The sequence below is a fragment of the Melospiza melodia genome, chromosome 2 (assembly GCF_035770615.1).
Source record: "Melospiza melodia melodia isolate bMelMel2 chromosome 2, bMelMel2.pri, whole genome shotgun sequence".
Classification (NCBI taxonomy): Eukaryota; Metazoa; Chordata; class Aves; order Passeriformes; family Passerellidae; genus Melospiza; species Melospiza melodia.
The window spans coordinates 4,365,373-4,385,575 of NC_086195.1; the positions used below are offsets into that span (position 1 = coordinate 4,365,373).

At 40.8% G+C, this 20,203-nt stretch overlaps 1 protein-coding gene across 3 annotated transcripts in view; it reads right to left on the reverse strand.

Moving 5' to 3' along the window:
• DSCAM (DS cell adhesion molecule) overlaps nucleotides 1-20,203 on the reverse strand; it is a 468,801-nt gene that overhangs the window by 185,478 nt on the left and 263,120 nt on the right. For all 3 annotated transcript variants that reach the window (XM_063180924.1, XM_063180932.1, XM_063180940.1), the window contains exons 4-5: nucleotides 11,771-11,917; nucleotides 5,157-5,435 (exon numbers count right to left, since the gene is read on the reverse strand). In XM_063180924.1, coding sequence (XP_063036994.1) covers nucleotides 5,157-5,435; nucleotides 11,771-11,917 — 426 coding nt within the window. The remainder of the gene's footprint in view (nucleotides 1-5,156; nucleotides 5,436-11,770; nucleotides 11,918-20,203) is intronic.

The following is a 20,203-nucleotide window of genomic DNA, read 5'->3' on the forward strand; positions in this document are numbered from 1 at the left end:
GAAGAACATTTTGTTTCACAACCAGAATCTGAGAAGAAATAACAAGAAGTGAGGCAAATAAGCCCTGGACCAACTCCAAAAATCACCTAACCAACTGCTCTTTAATTGGACAATATTTGTTAAGAATACTTATTTGTTGAACTTATAAAATTGTAGAGATCCAGTACTGGCTGTGCCCATGACCATTGGGACACCTGGAAGCTTCCAATCAAGGTCTGATTTTTATTTTACCATTTCAGTATTGTTGCAAGGGTTTTTCTCTTTAGATATCAGGCAACAACACCAACAATCCATTGTGACAGGACCTTTCACCCCCTGGCACAGCAAAGGACTTATCCACTTCCCCAAATCTAAACTAGGCCTGAATGGTTTGTCTTGTGATGAATTATCTTGGCTGAAAACACCCTTAGGCAGAAATAAACATCCTGCTTTGAATGCATGGGAAAGGATAAGCAGAAATAAGTGACCAACAAACAACTACTTTTGCCATTCTGAGACCACTACAATTTTCATAAAATCAGAAAACTCTTCCTGAGTGTGTGGAGAGATCTCATTGATGCTGAGATGTTGGTATTGAGACACTTCCCTGGGGCTGAGAGAAATTAGGAGACTTCTGCACATCACTATCATTCACTGGAAAAAGATACTGACTTCTAATCTAAACTATTTCTTTATAGTTATTTCTTTATATATAGCTATATATATAGCTATAGCTAGTACCTTTATTATAGTACACTGTGTTTTTCTCTACTAGTAGTTCTTTTTGTGTTAGCCTGTGTGGTAATTAAATCTGTTTAAAGTCTTGTGTCTATTTTCCTTGTGGTGTCTATTCTAAATAATTCATGTTGTAGTAGACCTGAGTGGTCATTATGAAGGCCTTGTGAGTAAGAGTGGCTTTTAGGGTGCTGGCTGTGGGTGGACATGTTCTCCCCCTCTCTACCACAAATGGTTGGTGCAGAAATGAAGAGATAACCCAGGCAGGTGAAAGTCCCAAAGGGATCATCTCTGGCACCAAAAGGGCTCAGGCCCCAGCTAGGAATCAATATCTTAGTCTGGAGAGAAGATGTGGGAAAAGATAAAAGAAAAATAAATATTCTTGAGTGAGACACTGTTTTACAAAGACTATAAAAGACACATGAATTTTCACAGAGGCAGAAATGTCCTACACACACATCCTGATAAACATACAGGACTTCTCCCTGGAGTTTGGACAGAGATTCCATAGTTATTTTCCTGGGAATTGAGGGAAAGGATTTTGATGTGTGCTCCATCATAAATTGGTTGGTAAGAAACATTGCTTTCTAAGTTAAATAATTTCTTTGCTAGCTGTAAAATTAATGGTACCTTTACCCTCATGCTGGATTTATTTACTAGTAGTCTCTTCTGTCCTTATTCCTGTGGAGTAAAAAATCTGTTTTAAGTCCCATGTCTGTTATTTTTATATCTATTTAATGGGTAATTTGTTCTATAATAGACCAAATCAGCCATTATTAAAGAATTTGTGAATGACAGTGGATTTTGTGGTACTTGCCACTTCAATAAAGTTCCTGCCTCCTGCCAGGGGCCTGGGCAGAAACCAGGGACTAATCTAAACTTGAGCATCTACTCATAACATTGGCCACCTCAATAAAAGCTGTTGTCTGTGGGGTTTTTCTTATTTATTTTCTACCTCTGTAGAGGTTGGGATTGAAGGCACTTGAGATGGTATTTCATGTTTGGACTCAGGTGTTTATTATTTCCTATCAGTGTAACAGCCTCACAACCATGAGTTCTGCAGCTTTTCATTAGCAAGGCACAAAATGGCCAACAATCTCTTCTTACAGGGTCTTTTAAGACTAAACGATGTCATTAAGAAATGACACTTAGATTATTTTCCCTTTCAACCCAATAACCAATCCTTCAAAGCCCGCAATGCGGATTTTCTGTCCAATTACAAACATCACTTAAACCCCTGAAGAAGAAGGTGAAGAGGAACAACTTGCCTCTGCTTTAAAACTTCTATCTTGCTTCATATTTATTTTTATATTCTAGAACCTCAAGCTCTAAGTTTTCTACCCTGTGATATCACACACTTCTATTTAACTATACACCTGTAATCCCAGCGCTATCAATCAATTTTGGAAGTCTTCTCTACAGCCTCAGGTCACATGTAGTGTTCTCTTGTGAGTCTGTGCCTTTCAGCACACAAATTTTAAAATTCTCAGCATCTAGTCTAGCATTCCAACAGCTGCCCACTGCCAAAAACCTGTCCCAGGCAGGGACTGGCCCATGCTCTCCCTGTGTCTCTGTCTGAAGTTTCTCTCAACTGCCTCAGGATCATCATGAAAAGTACAGAAATTGGGACCACCAAAAAAAAGACCAAGATTGAAATCCTGGTCTTGTTGGAGACGGTTGCTTGCCAAGATCCTGAGGCCTGAACAGAGCTTCTGGCTTGCTAAGCTATTGTTCACAAGTGTGTTCAGTGTGTGTATGCAACACTGAACCCAGTGAAAGGAGAAAGGGGCACTTTGCCAGCACCCGCTCTTCTAAAAATACCAGGAGCTACATAACTCTGTGATAATATTCTTCAGAGCTAAAAATATATGAAAAATTCGTGAAAGCAAAACTGTTTAGGCATCAGTATCGTGTTGTTATCTTACCTTGCTGTACTTTCTGTTTCCTTAATTTATCCTAGCAATGATTAAAGTCCTCAAAGTTGTGGAACGACACAAAGCAGGCTCTGTGGAGATGAGTTAGTGGGCCAATTGAGCGATCAGAAGTGCAAATGGATGCAATTTCCCGTGTAGCTCTATAATTTATCACATGGAGGATATGTAACAATAGCCAACAATATGAATTTCCCCAGGATTGGACTGGACTTTTCCCCAGGATTGGCTGGACTTTTTCTGAGTTAGCTTTTGGTGGTCCCCACAGAAGACCCCTCATCTGTTTTACAACCACTGTGACGGATGGACTGAGATGGGAGAAGCCTCTCCCTAGAGGACTGAGGCATGAAACCCCTATGTGGAAAAGCTCCCCCTCCTCCCAAGGACTGAGACTGAAACCCCCAACCCGTGGGAGGTGCGTGGGAGAGGTGAGCTGACCAAAGTGAGATTTTGCCAAGCACTACCTGATGGCTGGACCAAGAAGACAATGGCTCTCGCTTACTGCTGAGAACATGGACTACCTGTTACAGCTATTCTTTATTGTGTCTGTTCCCCCCACTCACAATTTTCAATAGAGTTATCATAATAAAAACCTCTGAGTTAGCTGGAGTTTTTAAGATCTCCCCGATGTAACAGGTGGATCCTCAGCTGGACCAGACCAAAGGACTTTTTTTCTATGTTTGGTAGCTATATTCCCCTCTCTCTCTCTCCTCTCTCTCTTTCTCTATGTTTTTCTCTCCCTTAATCCCCCTTATTGTAGTGTATTTTTATACTTTCCAATTCTTTGTAATAGTTTTGTTTTTGTATCCCCATATTTTTCCCAAATGGTTTACCCCAGATTGTACCCTCCTCCCTTTACCTGTGTAATCCCTTTCCTTTGCTGAGATCATCCCCAAATCCCTACCCTGGCTCTCTGTCAATCACTCAGCATCCCATCCCCTCTATCTAGAAGCTTTGGTCCAGGTGGTCGAGTGATTAGCCAGAGGCCAGGGGTCTGCCCCAAGTGTTACTCCACATGCTGTCCTAAATTGTTAAATGTCTGTCCCCCAGTATCCATCCCTTAGGGTCACTTATTGCTTAGTAAAATATTACCTACTTTCAGTTTCCACCTGCCTTTAAATGTTGTAGGGGGATAGAACATAAGTAAATAAAGGTAGTATAGAATGTAATCTTACCCCCTAAAGAGTTGCAGCTGAGCCAACTATTAAGGATTAGGAGCAGGCCTGATTTTAACAGTCCACAGCTATAGCCAGAAAGAAGTGTTATAAAAGAGTGGATTGGTTGGTTGTGGGGAACTGGAGTCAGTTGGGTGCTGTGAGGACAAGGAAGAGTCAGTGCCTAGAGGAGCTGCCTCTGAGAAACATCAAGGAGGTACGAAACTCTAGCAATATGGAACCCTTGCAATGTAATGACAATAGCACTCTTGTAATATAGTGGCAATAAAATGCAACCTTGGCACATCTCCTGGGGGCTCTCAGCAGGAGCCCCCAGAGGTGTAGGCGCTCCTTTGGGACTCCTAGAATAAAACCTTGGATTAAGCCCTGCTAAGAGTCAGCCCTTTAATCTTCTACCGATGTCTCCAGTGTCTCTCCTGCTGCAAAGGCGACCAGCCCAGGTATACCCTCAGTATCCTTGGGGCACAAGAGAGTGTCCCCCCGCTGTCTGCTGACACGGGGCTGGCTGGGGTTCCTGAGAGGCTCCCAGAAAGACAGAGACACCTCTATCACATTTTGCTGTGGTTGCTGTCCTGGGTTGACTATATGATGCATCTATCCCCAATTGTTCTGTTATGCTGAATAATAAGTTTTGCACCTTTAGGACTTGTTCCAGAGAGTGAAGGGGGGAGAGAAGAAGCTACAGTTTGTTTTCAGACACTGCACTCACTCCTCCATGTTCCTGCTCCTGGCCTGTGCTGTCTGCAGATGGACAGGCAGCAGGACAGAGCTCTCCTTTGCTTTTAGTTAGTTTAGCTAGCTGAGGCAAAGAAGTTCCCTGGACTGTGGTTTTTTCCCTTTTCTTTGGAGTTGTTTAACCTGCTCTGGACTGAACATCCAGCAGAGCACTGGCAGCTCCACCTGTGGCCCACCGGGCCTGGCCTGGCCTGCGACATTTCCAGCACTGATCAGAGACTGAGTGAGCTGAGCTACAGCCCATGGAGGGACTTTCTCAGTTTGTCATCTCTTTTGGAGCAGCAAGGGGTTTTACTGTTTAATATCGTTTAGGTTTTATAGTTTAATAAACAGTTTTTTTCCACTTTTCTCCCAGACCGGTTGTGGGGAGGGGCCGATTGAATCTGCTTTCCTAGAGGAGCCCCTTTGGGGATTCTCTCCCAAATTTGCTCTGAACCAGGACAGTCACTCAATAAAGGTGCATGTGTTTATGATTATCACTGCAAATCCCCTGTGCCGTGTCGTTTTTCTCGCACTCTGAGATCACGAACGTCGCAAAACCCGTTTATAAGGACGCATCGCGACACTCCCCTCTCCCTGGTGGCACCAAGGCAGGACCTACGTGTGACGTGCAGGCGGCCGATGACCTCGGCAGTGCCGTAGTTGTTCCACACCTCGCAGACGTAGCTGCCCGAGTCCGAGGGCCGCGTGTTCTCGATGAGCAGCCCCGTCACCGTCTGCCGGAAGCGGCTGTCGGGCTCCCAGGGCACGTTGTCCTTCAGCCAGCGGTACTTTGGTGCCGGGTGCCCCGATGCTTTGCAAGGCAGCTCCACTCGCTGTCCTGCCATGGCTTTGCGGTGCTCAAACCCATCTAGGATAGATGGAGCTGAATTCGCTGGGTCTGAAGCAGGAAACACAGAGAAACTTAAAATTAACTTGCTAAGCAACATGTAGTTATTTTTTCTCCTGCATTGCTGACATATTTTATGAAAATTCTTTCACTAGGATTTTTCTCCTGAGAAACTGAGGCCTCAGAAATGAAATGTAAACAATTATCTGATTGCTTAGAATGTGGTTTGGAGGTTGCTTACCAACAGGTGCATCATTGATTGGTCTCATGTGAATTGTTTCTACTTGATGACCAATCATGGTCCAGCTGTGTCAAAGCTCTCGTCTGTCACGAGATTTTATTATTCATTCTTTTCCAGCCTTCTGATGTCTCCTTTCTCTTTCTTTAGTACATTTTTATTATATAATTTTATTTTAATATAATATATATAATAAAATAATAAATCAGCCTTCTGAAACATGGAGTCAAGATTCTCATCTCTTCCCTCAAACACCACCACACTCCTGCATTTTCTGACTCGCCTGCCCAGTGTTTTGGGCACTACAGTTTGCTTCTCTGACCCAGCCAACCAGTTTGAGTCATGGTGGCTGGGATCCAGCAGCACATGCTGCTGGAGCAACTCATCACTGCTTGGAAATCCTCTCACTGGATTTTTTCCAGGTGGCAAACATTTGGCTGGTCATCCTTCATGTTCCCTGTGAGAGGCACAGAGAGCCAGAAATGTGTTGCCTTAGCAATTATTGCCACTTCTCGACTAGATTGGAGCCAACACATTGTCCCTTCTCTCGGTGGTCTGAAGGCTTTGAATTAAAGGAGCAATTTATTCCCTTGTCAGGAGACAAATGGGCAAAGGCACAGGGATTTCTATCTGCAGTCAAAATGACAGACAAGCCTTTTCTTCTTCTGTGGGAAAAGAACTTAACGTGACAAGACCAACTTACAGCTTAATAGTGCATCTTTCTGTGCTCAATTTGCTGACAACTGCAGCCCTCACTCGTGCAGCACCTGGCACAGATTTATGTAGCTCACAGATGTCTGGCAGGATTGCCTTCACCAGAGGTGCATGTACCCATCAGAAATAATTTCAGATTATTTGTAATTTCAGATTTCAAAATTTTTTGAGACAGAGGTTGACACTATTTAAAATTTTTTTTTTTTTTTTTTTGCAGCCCATCCTGGAGCTATTGCAACAAAAATACTGAAAAAAATATTCATCAAAGTATTTTCTCATCACACGCACACGCTTTGCTAAGATTTGTGTCTCACAAAGAAACCCCACATGCTGACCAGCTCCTACCTGACACACTGACCTCTTTTTGGGTATATCTAATCACAGCTGATTAGATGTAGGTGTAATTGCCACAATTATGGCATTTTCAAGAGTCATTTTAACTTAGCAAACTCAGGTGCTTGTCACAGGGCAGCTGCAGCAGGTTCCTGTACAAAACTGGAGAGATTAAAGGAGCAGTTCATGCTGAATTCAAGTTATTCCAAAAGTAATCAGTACTTGAACTAGCTGGTTTAAAACAAGCTTAAATATATCTTTATGAACTGCAGCCACAACTGGGAGGGCAGCCAGGACAGCAAACATCTTAAGGCTGTTCAAGTTAAACTATCAATCCACAAACCAAAACCATGATATTAAAAAAAGGGACTAAATATCTTTGGGGGTTTTTTTTGTGTGACTATATCTCAATAAAACCCCCAAAATGCCAAGTCCAGTGAAAGGTGACAGCAGAGGTTTTTCTGCTTTCTAGGTGCCAGGAAAACCCGGAGCCACTGAGGGCAAAGGCACGTTCAGCTTGCTGAGTGTCTCATTAGGAAGGCGTCGGCGGTGGTTCAATGAGTGGTTTTGGATGAATCAGTGGCCTCCAGGTCCACATTTGGCACCAAGATGGGACACATTTTTGAGCTTGCCATGCTGTTTATGTCTGGCTCAGTGAAAGCACAATCTGCCAGGATGCTGTTGGGAAGGCCAATGTCAATTTGACTAATTGATCAGCCAGCTCCTCTCTCGCCCTTTGGGTCATCAGGCATCCCCGTAACCAGGCTCAGATGCTTTTGTGGTGAATTCACTGAGAGTAAAATGAGTAAAACCCACAAGCAGGCAAGAAATTACAGCTTCTGGCTCTTAGGAAGGTTACATCTACAGGAAATCAATTTCTTCAGTTGGAAGTAATAATTAAATATTTAGATAATAAAAAAGCATAACTGTCTTTTAGAGTTATTGCCTGTGCATTCCTACTCAAGCAGCAAAGCAGATCCTGGATTCTCTATCCCAGGGTCATTTCCCTTTGTTCCTTCTCAACTTGAGCCTTGTCAGCAGCAGCACAGCCTGGAGTCCCAGCTGCAGGACAGCTAAACTGAGATTTGCCTATATAATGGAGAAAATTCCACCTTGCTGTTATAGAGGAGGTTTTACAAATATATTCAAGATTTGTAAAACACAAGGTATGATTCCAGTGAGCTGTTTTCTTTGACTTTGTGGAAGAAAATATATATTTTATTAAAATATAATATATATTAATATATACTATACATTTAAATGGACAGTAAAAGCAGTTCTTCAGGTTGTCTCTGGAACAGACTCATATTTAAAACTCCTACAGTTCATATATTTCAGTTAAGGGGAAGAAAATAAAAAAAAACAACAAAAAAATGCCAAACACCAAACAAAGCACAATTTGCAATCACCTGCAATGAGACAAAAAATACCAAAGTAACATAAACCAATATGTGTTTAGTATCTTTTGAATTATTATTTTACTATCCTTTGACAGCTGGCTGCAAATGACTTCCAGCAAGGAAAAAATGAGGCAAAAATGCTGTTTTAAAATATTCTACTTTGGAACTTCTCTGAAGGACAGAAGAGGAAAATTTTTGTGCTTTAAAAAATCATAAGGATTTTTCAGAGTGTGTAGGTTAAAAAGCAGTAATGATTTTGGGAGACGGGATTCGTTGCAGGACAAAATTTTTGTTGGAAAAGGACACTATAATGAGTCTTAGAAGTAGATTCTGTTGCATGTTAACAGCTTTGGGTTTAATTTTATTTAGAATCATGTGATTTCAAGGAGATGTTCTTACTCAAAATGAAATTTGGAACTTCAGTTTGTTCATTAATATAGGCATATTAATTATTCACTATTTTTGCTATTTTTTTATTTGCTATTATCTGCATGTTACCAGTCTCACTGTTTCAAACCAAGAATGAAGCTTAACTTGTGTTAAATGTGGCCAGTAAACATGAGAAACATCCACTAAAAACTATTTCATCCCTAAACAAGTGAAGAACAAATATGGATGGAAAAGGCAGGCAGAAATGTATGTCTCATGCAAGGAGACTTTTCAGAACTATGTTAATGGATTTTCTGATCCCACTTCTTAAAGGAATCACTCTTTTAAAATACAAATTCAAGTAAAGGAAGAGGAAAAGCTGTTAGAGAAATATTAAGAGACAAACTGTGCCCCTGATTGCTGCACTTGCTCTGTAGATTAACAGGACTGGAAATCAGAGCTCACTCTAGCCCTGATCAAGAATAATTAACTCTGTTGAATTAAAAAAGTGAGTTACTGCACACAGGTAAAATTTTCTATTTCAATTTGGTCTGTGGAGGAGAATAGAAGAGGCAACTCTAGACAGAGAACATCCTTTAAGGTGTTTGTCCTAAATTTCAAACAAGACAGAGCTTTCCTTTCCCCCCTTTTGTTCAGAGAGATAACCAGAATTTTTCCTGTGGTAACCAAGATACAAGCCTGATTTTATTTATGTTCCCACTGGCTCAGCCTTAACATGATTCCACACGGAAGCAGACCATATTATGGAGCCAGCTGGAAGGGTGGAATCCTGCCTGCTCTCAAAAGACCACAGCAGGCAGATTACTGTGCAGGAGAACTTCTTCATCTGTTTGGGGAAAGCAGGGGCAAGAGTTCTACCCACAGGGGACACCTATCAAAGGGAGGAACTCCTGGAACTGACTGGTAAGTGATTCTAACCTGAACAATCCCACTATTTTATTTATTTTTTTAATCATTATTATATTTGTACTGGCCTGTGTGTTCAGAGGGCTGCAAAATATTTCAGCAATGTCCATTTTGGAGGAGGGCAAGAAGCAGGTTAATAATGGAAAACCTTGTGCTCACCTCTGTCTCCTTTAGGGCTCTCAAACAGAGGTGTGGAGGGCTGAGACCTGACCATGGAGTTTTATTCTGACAGAAGAGGAGAGGAAAGGGTCAAAAGGGGGATGACCCCACTGACTGTCAGGCTGGGAAAGTCACCAAATCCCGACTGACCTTTATGGAAACTTAGCAACAGGGAAAAGGAGAAAAAGCAATGTGGGGCTTTCAGTGGGATGGTGGGGGATGATTTATGTAGGGTAAAGATATGAGAGGAAGTCTGGGATACAGCCTCAGAGAGCTCAGTGGATGTAGGAAAAGCACTCTGGATTTGCTGACCTGCAAACAAAGGGATGAGCAGCAAATAAGGGGCAAGAAGGGGAGGTGGAGATGTGCTAATCCTACACAGAAACGTTTGAGAACAAATTCCAGACCCAGGCTTGGGATCAGCTCCTCCTTCCCCTCACCCACAACTGGCACTGCCTCTCACTGAGGAAAAAATGGGGAAAAATCTGTGTTGGAGCAGCAGTGAGAGAGCCCTGAGGGTGTGATGACTGTGAGGAACCCAGCTGTCCATCACACACACAAAGCAAGCAGGAATTCATTTAAAACCACAAGGAAAAGTTAAAATAGCCCATCAAGCTTCTCATTTTTCCACCTGGTGGACAAATTGCTCCCAAATTGCTGTCTCTCTGCAGCACCCCTGGGTGCGCTGGCACAGTTCTGGTCATGTTTTCCTTCTAGCTGGAGATCCCTCCTGGAAGCAGGGGAACATACTAATTTCCCCAGGTGTAGTGGTTTTGATTAATCAATTTAAGATTTTTTTTTATAATTATTAGTGTACTTATTAGAATGTCTTTTTAATTTTTTTTTTTGTGATGTAGGATTAGGAGAAAGGTGAAGTAGGTTTAAAATTTTAAAAGGGTATAAAGAAAAAAATATTATTAGTAATTAAAAGGAAGAGTAATAAGAATTGGAATAAAACTTTTAGGACACTTCTTATAACTTGTTCTTTCTTAATGATAATGTAAAGAAATAATATTTAAGATTTTAGTCAGTTTACTACTTTTAGAATAATCTTTTTATAGTTTACTGAGGGAGAGAAGTTTTTTTTTAAATTAATGTTATAGAGACTTTTTATAAGAAAGTATTTTTTGTGGTTTTGAATTTTTATGAATAGCAGTCACCCAGGGAAATTTGTAGTTGTGAAATCTCTCTTATTTTTTATAAGCTTTTCTTAAAGTTGTATGTATGGGTTATGTTAACTTATAGGGTGTTGTTTTAAAGATGAGTTGTTTAAAGGTAAAGGTTTTCATTATTTATCTGTGAAATAATTTTGGGGGGTATAAGATCTTTATTATATTTTTCTCTTTCTTTTTTTTCAACTTCTTATTGGACCATAGCTACTCTAATATTTACTTACTTCAGTATATGTAGAAATGGGATGAATGAAAAGGAAGGCTGAAATACACCTTGGATAACATGAGAATTTGAGGTGAAAATATTTACAGCTGAGTGCAATGTCCTGAACTCCTGCTGGGGTCAACAGAGAGGAACAGGCGCCATGGGGCACCCCAGATCACCCCAAAGCAGGGCAGGTACATTACCCCCAAAAGTGTTCCTCTTCTTTGGTTAAACAGTGAAGTTAAGGTGATTAAGTTCCCCTGTACAAATCTAGTTCTGGAGCAATTGTTACTTTGTTTTTTAAAGTTTTTTTAAACTTTCTGATGTTTACATTCTTATAATGAACTTTCTCACGCACTTTATATAAATAACTTATTGTTTTACATTCTTTTATAGAAAAAGAAAAAATTGATAGACTGTTAGTTTGTCCAGTGTCATTGGAGAGGTGGCACTGTCACCCTCCAATCCGCTGTCACTTTTAGAAATCTATAAATGTTGGAGTCAGGAATTAAAAATTCTCTTTTTTACCTTAAAAAGAATGTGTGTCCGCATTATGTTATTTCGTGTCCTATAACAACAAGGGATAAATCCCATCCTCAGTCCCTGTATAAAGTACTCCAAACCTGCTAAAAATCACCATGCTGAATGCAGGTACACCCTAAGGGACTTCAGGAAATAACTACTAAGATGTGAAAAACATATTTTAAAAAAATTAAGGATTTTTAATGACCCATCTCATTTTACAACAGCTCCCCACTTGCATTTGACAGAAACCACACAAGAACATGTCTTGCCATCTGGGCACACTAGAGAGAGACACAGGCAGCATTTCATTAAATTTCATGTAGGAAGAAGCAGAAAGGGAGCACCTGATACAAAAAGTCTGGCGCTGTTGCTCTGTCGCGTTTCTCCCGTGTATCTGTGCCTGGTGATGCAGCGGTAGTTGTACAGTCCATCTTCGTTTTGTACATCTAAAATATACAAGGCTCCCGTGGATGTGATGAGAAATCTAGGTCCTGAAAGACACAAGAATTGGCAGGGTTTAAAATATCTGCAGGTTTGTTACTCTCACACTGAAGGATGGAGGGCACAGGGCCTGAAGATTTTCTTGTTGCTGGGATTGAAACTGCCAATTCCAAGCTCACCAAGTACACACTGTAAATGCATAAAAGGTATCAATTAATGTGTATTTCATTTGTACTTCATGTGTATTTCATTTGTACTTCATGTGTATTTCATTTGTACTTCATGTGCATTTCATTTGTACTTCATGTGCAGAAACAGAGACATCTTTAAGAAAAATGTGAGGAGTGAAGCAAAGAAATGTGCCATGGTCTAGATGACTATTAACAAACATACAAAGAGCATCTGAAGTAAAATAAGGGATAAAATGCATAAAAGGTATCAATTATTGTGTATTTTGTTTGTACTTCATGTGCAGAAACAGAGAGATTTTTAAGAAAAATGTGAAGAATGAAGGACAGAAATGTGCCATGGTCTATCTGACTATTAACAAACAAAAAAGGAGCATCTGAAGTAAAATAAGGGGTAGAGAACCAATGCATTAACCCAGTTCAGTCCAGTGCTGTAGGATGATCTGATGCAATTCAGCAGCAAAGCTGAAGGGCTTAAAGAGGCAGGGAAGCTGCTAACCCTGCAATCCCTGCAAGTTAAACAGCTCCAGTCCCACCCCACCCTGCCCAGCAAAGCCACAATCTCCAAAACCAAGCAAATCTGACATGTTCAAGGTCAGAGTTTCTACCTCTGTTCTCTCAAAATTAAAGTATTGCAAGTTAAATTTTCTTCATATGTGACTTTTTAAATTATTATCTCTAGAATATGTGGAAAATACCATGGTATAGATGGTATTTTTATGAGCAGTTTTTATCATTTGGCACCCACAGAACTGTCTCTGTTCTGTTTCATGCCCACTTTAAAAGCAAGGACACAAACTGTCCTAAATCCAACACAGTACCTGCTGGCTCTAATGCACTTTCCATAATGCAGTACATTGAAATAACTTGTTTAGAATGCATTGTAAACTTAAGCCTCACCTGGTTAATATGTCCACTTAAAAAATACCGTAGTCTAAACTGTGTGTGCTTTTCCAAAACTTTTACACTGAGGTAAATGTGAATATCTTTTCCTTTTCACGTCTGCTAAATTTCTCTGTAGCTGGTAGCTCTTATAATATATGTACCTGTACCTAGATATTATAAAATATATCAGGCTCCAGAATTAGGGGATAAATACACAAGGGTGAAACCTATAATGAACTAATATCCAGTAATATGCAGTAAGAAAGAATTCCTTTTCTTCAGAGCTCTGTTTGAACAATGACTTTTTAATAATTAAGTGTAGTCAGGATGCTTGCTCACAGATGCATCAGTGGGAAAGCAATCCAACAGAGAGAAGATAGAAAGGAAATGGTTTCATTACAGAGGGTGATATCCTTTAAACCATAATATAAAAGAAATTGAAAAAAAATAACCATTTAATGTCACCGGTCTGACCCTCAAAGCAGAGAACATTGAATAAAACAAACCAGCCCATCTCTCTCATCCTTGGAAGTATCCAGAATTATTAAATAACAACACCAGGGTTAAATAAGTTGTGGGGTTGTTTAGTGTGGAGAGAAAAGGAGGCTCAGTGGTTATATTATTTCTCTCTAAATCTCCCTGACAGGAGGGGGAAGCCAGAAGGAGTCAGGCTCTGCTCCAGGGAACAGGGACAGGAGCAGAGGGAGCGGCCTCAGGCTGGGCCAGGGCAGGCTCAGCTGGGACAGCAGCAGCAATTTGCCCATGGAAAGGGAGCTCAGGCCTTGGCAGGGGCTGCCCAGGGAGCTTTGCAGTGCCCATCCCTGCAGGTGTCCCCTGGAGGTGGCACTGAGTGCTCTGGGCTGGGCACAAGGTGCCCATGGGGCACAGCTGGCACTCCATGGGCTGGCAGGGCTGTGCCAGCCTCAGGGATCCTGGGATTCTGTGAAAATAAATCACCAAAAGTGAGGCATAAAAGGTGTTGAGCTCTTTTGCTGATGAGGAAGAGCTGAGCAAGGGAAGGTGCAAAGGAGGAGGGAGAACTGGGTGGGAAGCACTCTCTCCTCAGCCATGAGCAACACTGTACTCCAGCCCAGGTGGATTTACAGATTTACAGGCTAGAGAGGCTCTTTCTTATACAGGAGCCATACTGACTTCATATGCCTCTGAAAACTTAAATTGCTTGCATAGAGAAGACTTAGGAACAAAGATATTGTGGAGTGGAGTGCAGTAGTAAAATCACCTGAATGGGTAATATTTCAGTTTCACAGCCAGATGTCTGAAAGTGGCATTGAAAAGCTTATATGAAAAAAAGCAAAGCTGTCTTACATCTTACATTTTAATATTTTAGTTGTAAAGTTCGGAATGAAATTATACGTGTAGTAGCAATAAATTACCACGTATACTACACCTAGTAGCAATAAATAAAACCAATAAGATACACTGTAAGTTCTTGATCTAATGTTCTGCCCTATGCTGGGGTTTTTTCCTTTTCCTTTCATATTCCTAATTACTCAGAACAATGTCTGAATGTATTCATTACTCAAAACAATTTTGGCCACTCTAACTTCTTATCAAATAGTGCTACTCAACATCTGTACCCTTTAACAAGGTTTGCCTTTACCCCTAAATTTAGGTTCAAAGGATATTTAGAATTTTGATTTGAAAACCACGAGATGTCAGACTTCGGTTCACAAGCAGCTTCTGCACTCCTGAAATATTCATAAAGCAAATCCACCTTTTCCAGGGAATATGCTATAAGAACTACAGGTAACTGAGGCATAGTTGTCTCCCTTATGCTCCGTGGGCAGCACAAAATGACAGATTCAGGAGATGGGAATCACGCTGAAAGGCTTGGCCTGGGGGATGCAGCAAAGACAGCCCTGCCTTGCTTTTGTTTGCAGCTGTGTGAGCATCCACCAGCTCTGCATCCAGGCAGGGCAGGGGTCCAGCCCTGTGCCCTCAGCAATGCCCCAGCCCTGCCTGCTCTGTGCACACACATCCCTGCAGCCCAGGCAAGGCTCACATCAGGGTTTTCCAGCTGGGATGTGACCCTGGTGCCAACCTGTGCCAGGGTGGGTGGCAGTGGAGAGGCTGCAACCACACCAAAGGCCCAGGAACAGATAAAAAGGTGTTAATGGGGTGGTTGGGATTGTTTTGGTCCCTCCAGTAAACCTGCACCTACTGGGCATTTGTGTCAAGTGAGTGCAGCCTAAACAGCTTAGAGGCAGAAATGAGCCCCTCATGCATGTGAAGGCTTCCTGTAGCTTTCTCTTTCTGAGGTCATCTTCACCTTTGCTAACTAAATATAATTCCTTTTCTCTTCATAATTCCATTTCTCCATTATCCCATTGTCACAGACATCTTTTCTGAAAAATCCTTTTCTTAAGATTTTTCCTCTTGAGAAGCTGAGAGGCCTCAAGAACAAAAGGTAAACATTGATTATCTGCTGCTGTGGAATGCAGCAGGTAGATCTTTGATTAGTCCATGTTAGTTGTTTTTAATTAATGGCCAATCACAGCCCAGCTGGCTCGGACAGAGAACCGAGCCACAAACCTTTGTTATCATTCCTTATTATTCTATTCTTAGCTCGGACAGAGAACCGAGCCACAAACCTTTGTTATCATTCCTTATTATTCTATTCTTAGCTAGCCTTCTGATGAAATCCTTTCTTCTATTCTTTTAGTATAGTTTTAATGTAATATATATCATAAAATAATAAATCAGCCTTCTGAAACATGGAGTCAGATCCTCGTCTCTTCCCTGAACCAAAAATCCCTGTGAACACCATCTCATCCCATTTCACACCTTTGGACACTAATAGAATGCACAAGTTAAGGATCACACAAATTGGGCCAAAGTTTAAAAATAAATAAATCCCTTCCTCTGTGCTCTTCCACAGCTGTCACCACTTTCAGATGCTCTGCACAGTTTTGAGAGATGGCCTACACAGGGCATTGTTAGTAATCAAATTTGTCTCTCTTCTCAGGATAAGCATGAAAAAAGCTGCCACATAAATTAAGTGAGAAGATCAAATACAGAGCTTCCCTTTAAACCCTGTTCTGGAATCACAGCTGGGGTGTGGATTGTGGATGAGGATGTGGAGTGGCTGGGTGATGAATTTAAAGGATTTGTGGGCTGTTCTCAGATCTCATAGCACTGAGTGATACTTGCAGGTGAAGCCTTCCCTGCTCAGCCCTGGCAGTGACTTTCCTCTGATGCAGTTACACTTTTGGCTCTGTGAGAGCAGACACACTTATTAAAAGCCCTCCACTTAATAAAAGAGGAATGTAAAAGGTTTGCAGAGCCAAGAAATTGCTCAGTGTTATCTTGCTGTATTTTCTGGAGAAGTTATGAACACACTCAAGCTATCTAACACTGCTTAGATCATCTTCCTGTTGGAAATTACTCAGGCAATTGTACAATAAAACCTTCACTTAAAGCATTATCTAGAGATTTTTCCCTCACCCTCTTCAAAGATAGCTAAAAGTAAATAGTTATTGCCACACATCAGATGTTATCCCACATTTCCCACCAACAGACATTGTGTATAATTGCAGGGCTAAAGATTTTCCTTTTCCTCTTTTCTTCTTAACATATTTTGCATACTTATGTAATGCTTTTAATAACCAGCCCCTCCTTCTCCTGCAGAAAATGCGAGACAGAAAAAGATGACAGAGAAATAAAAGGGGAAATGCATGTAATTTCTGTCATCTTCTAAACTGAGAGCATTTTCATTAAACCCGACAGGCTGTCAGCTGTGACAAAGCTGAAGTGTTGAGTGCTCTGCCTTCTGCACTTCAAAAAGTGTTTAGAAAAGCACCAGGATGGGACAGACAAGCTCCCACTGTCCTGTTGATCCAGGGCAGGGCTTTCTTCTCCAGGCAAATTTAATTTAATCACCCCTGCTTTGCTCTAATGAAGTCTAATTTTTTTGACTCACCTGCTTAATATGCCAAATAAAGATTTTTCTAAAGTGAAAAATCCTTTCAGATCAACTGAGGCTTTTTGTTTGTTTGGCTGCTAGCAGGCTTCAAAGAAGGAAGACAGAGAAGCCTCCTTCACAACAATTAAAAAAAAAATCACTGTCAAAATATAGCTCATAATTCCCATTTATTATTCCTCCTCAGCAGTATTTGTATTAATTCCTTGAATACTTGATTATAATAATTTCAGCATCTGATTTGCAGAGATGTTGAAATCTCTTTTGCCTTTCAATGCTTGATGCCTTTGAAAACGTGGTTCAATATCTGGAATGTGTGTCTCATTCAAAGACTTCAAAGGCTTCCAGGAACCCTCACTATCTCTTCCCTTGGTAGTGTGGCCAATCACAGTAATATATTACCATTTAAAATAGTATTTAAACTTGTTTAAAAATAGAATTTAAACCCAAGTCCAGGCTGGATGGGGCTCTGAGCAACCTGGCCTAGTGGAAAGTGTCCCTGCCCATGGCAGGGGGTTTGAATTTATGTGTCCTTTAAAGTCCCTTCCAATCCAAAGCATTCTATGATTTTATGAAAATTTAAATTCTTCACAGAGGAGCTCTCTGAGACACATGGATTCATACAGTTCATACAAGTCACTGGAAAAACAGGGAATGGAACCCATAACTCTTTCCCCAGCATCCAACATAATACATAACTTTGCCTCATGGTGAGACTGAAAATATATAGATCCAAGGACTAGAAAGACCATTAGAGTAATTTATTTTCACCTTCCATCCTTTTGCCATTAACCCTTGCCCAAGTCCATATCTGGAAGTTACACTGTAGCTTTTTAAAAAGACATTAGTCATGATTGAAGATTTCTTGTAAGTGGAGAGCATGCGATAGCCCTGGCTAAATTCCTCCAATTATTCTTACCTTAGAAAATTAGTGTATTGTTTAGGCCCACCTGCCTTTGCCTCTGTTACTGGATCTTACTGTGCCTTCATTAAAGATTTCCCCCACAGCCAGAAATCTTCTGCCCATTTAAGTCCTTACAGAACACAAGGAAATTACCTCTTATACCATCTTTCTCCTTAATTAGTTATACAGATTGAACTTCCTAAATCATTTACTGTGAATTATTCATATCTTGAAATATTCCTGTAGTTTTTCACTCAACACCTTAACAACTTTTTGAAGTTTCTTTTCAAGCTTGCATCATGCACATAAATTCAGTTCTGAAATTTCTGGTTCTGGTCACAGTGAATGCAAAATTTCACCATTTTCCTCTGCACAAGTTTTTTTCCCATGCACCCATCCAGAAATTGAGCCCATCCTGGAAAACTTAGATCTCCTTTTCAAAGTCATGGATTTAGGGATTTTCCTCATTCTGTAGATGTGACCTCTCACCTGATTGTCCCAAAACTGGAATTATTGGTATGAAAACCTCAGTGTTCAAACCAAACCTCTCAAACACAACCAAGCTGTGCCATCTTTTGCCATTACACCAATATTTTAACAGTTGGCCTATTTTGCCAACTGCTTTTCTTAACAAAATTTCATTCCCTGACAGAAACTCCAAATCCATGTCTTAATCTGAGATATTAACAAACCACTTGGTTTGGAGATAAAGAGAGGGATTCCAAAGAGATGGATCTCACTGTCCTAAAGAACAAACAAGGAAGAGGTGGAGGATAATGGGTCATACCTAGGCTTGACCAAGGGCCCCAAAACCCACACATTTTTGAAACACACTCCTGATTTTATTACCTGCTGACCAGTGCCCTTAAAATCCTACTGACTTCCTTAAAGTTGAGCAGTGTTAGCAAATCATGTGCTCGTTTCTCTACGTGAGAAGAGGTCACATTAACAATTATGAAATTGCTCTTATGTAAGGTTTTAATGTTTTCCATTAGACTGCATAATATTAGAGATTAAAATAAAATTCTGTTTAGGTTTCCTATGTGAGATTGTTCTCATGTATAATTCATAAGAAAATGTGATCACTTTCCTGTCGAATTAGCGCATCGTATTCTTGTATGAAAATGAGAATATTTTAAAATCACAATGTTAATTATTCTCTTATCATGCCCTTTCCCCCCAGCATGCTGGTAGTCATTAAACAGGGGCAATGTAACCCCCAAGATGATTTAAAAAACCATATTTGATTTTTCCTTTGTTGGAAACACATCTAACGGCGTTGTGTTATTGCAGCCTAAATTGGGTTGATCGAAATTAAGAGAACAGATGGCTGTTCTAATCCTGTGCCAAATGGTAATACAGAACAAAAAGACTCTTGCCAGTGGTACTTGTCACCTCCCCTGGATAGAATTGCTTCTGCTAAGCAAGTTTCCATTGTGACCTGTGCATGGAAGGGGAGAGAGCTCCCCACAGAGCCAAAGGGGACAGGAACCCATAACTCAGATTTATGGCATTGCTACAACATCCTCAAACAAAGCAGGCTGCTGCTCAGGGCATGGGAAGTGTGCTAGAAGCTGCTTAAACTCTGCCCTGCAGTCACAGTCCTGGGAAGGCTTTTGATACCCAGCTCAAAGATTAGATGAGGAAAGGAGGTGTGGAGGGAAAGGTCAGGATTTCACTTCTCCAATATCACCCACTCAGTGTACTCAGCCTCCATGGGATACCTTGAGGGGCCATCCTGACTCATTTCCTGGCAGAAAAAATCAGTGGCAAAGCTTCTGAAGGGCCACCATAGTATGATGCTGCTCATGAGGAATTAAGGTGTTTGATATTCCCATTTTTTCCTGACATAAAGAAAGAAAAAGCCATAAAATCCATGGGAAGTGTTTTCCAAGGTGAGGGAGACTGCTGTGATATTTAATCTATGATTCCAGGTTCCTCAAAGCTCACAGAAATGTGTTTTATCATAAAGCCAAACTTGCAGGTCTGAAGTTTTCTTCAGTTCCAAAGCAGTTGGTTTTGCCTTTCCCTTCTGTTTTGTTTTTTGTTATAGGCTTTTCCCACCCCCCAGAATTAAATTCGAGAATTTAAAAAACAAGCCAGCAGACTTGCATTAGATGCTTTCTATTTTATTTAGACACATAATCTGTTTAGAGTTCAATAAAGAATAACTGAGATTATCTCTGTGCAAAGGTCCCTGCATGGAGCTGAGGACATTCATAAATATTTCCAGTCCTATGACCTGGTGTGGTTCCAGCTCTAACAGAGATGGATTCGCAGCTTGGCAAAATCTGTGCAGAACTGACAGCTCAAAGCTAAGACATTATTTCTAATATCATAATTCTTTACCCTCCCTCACCTCCTCTACCTCAGTTAGGGACAGAAGACCTGCTTTGGTGGCAGGTCAGGGTGAATCAGT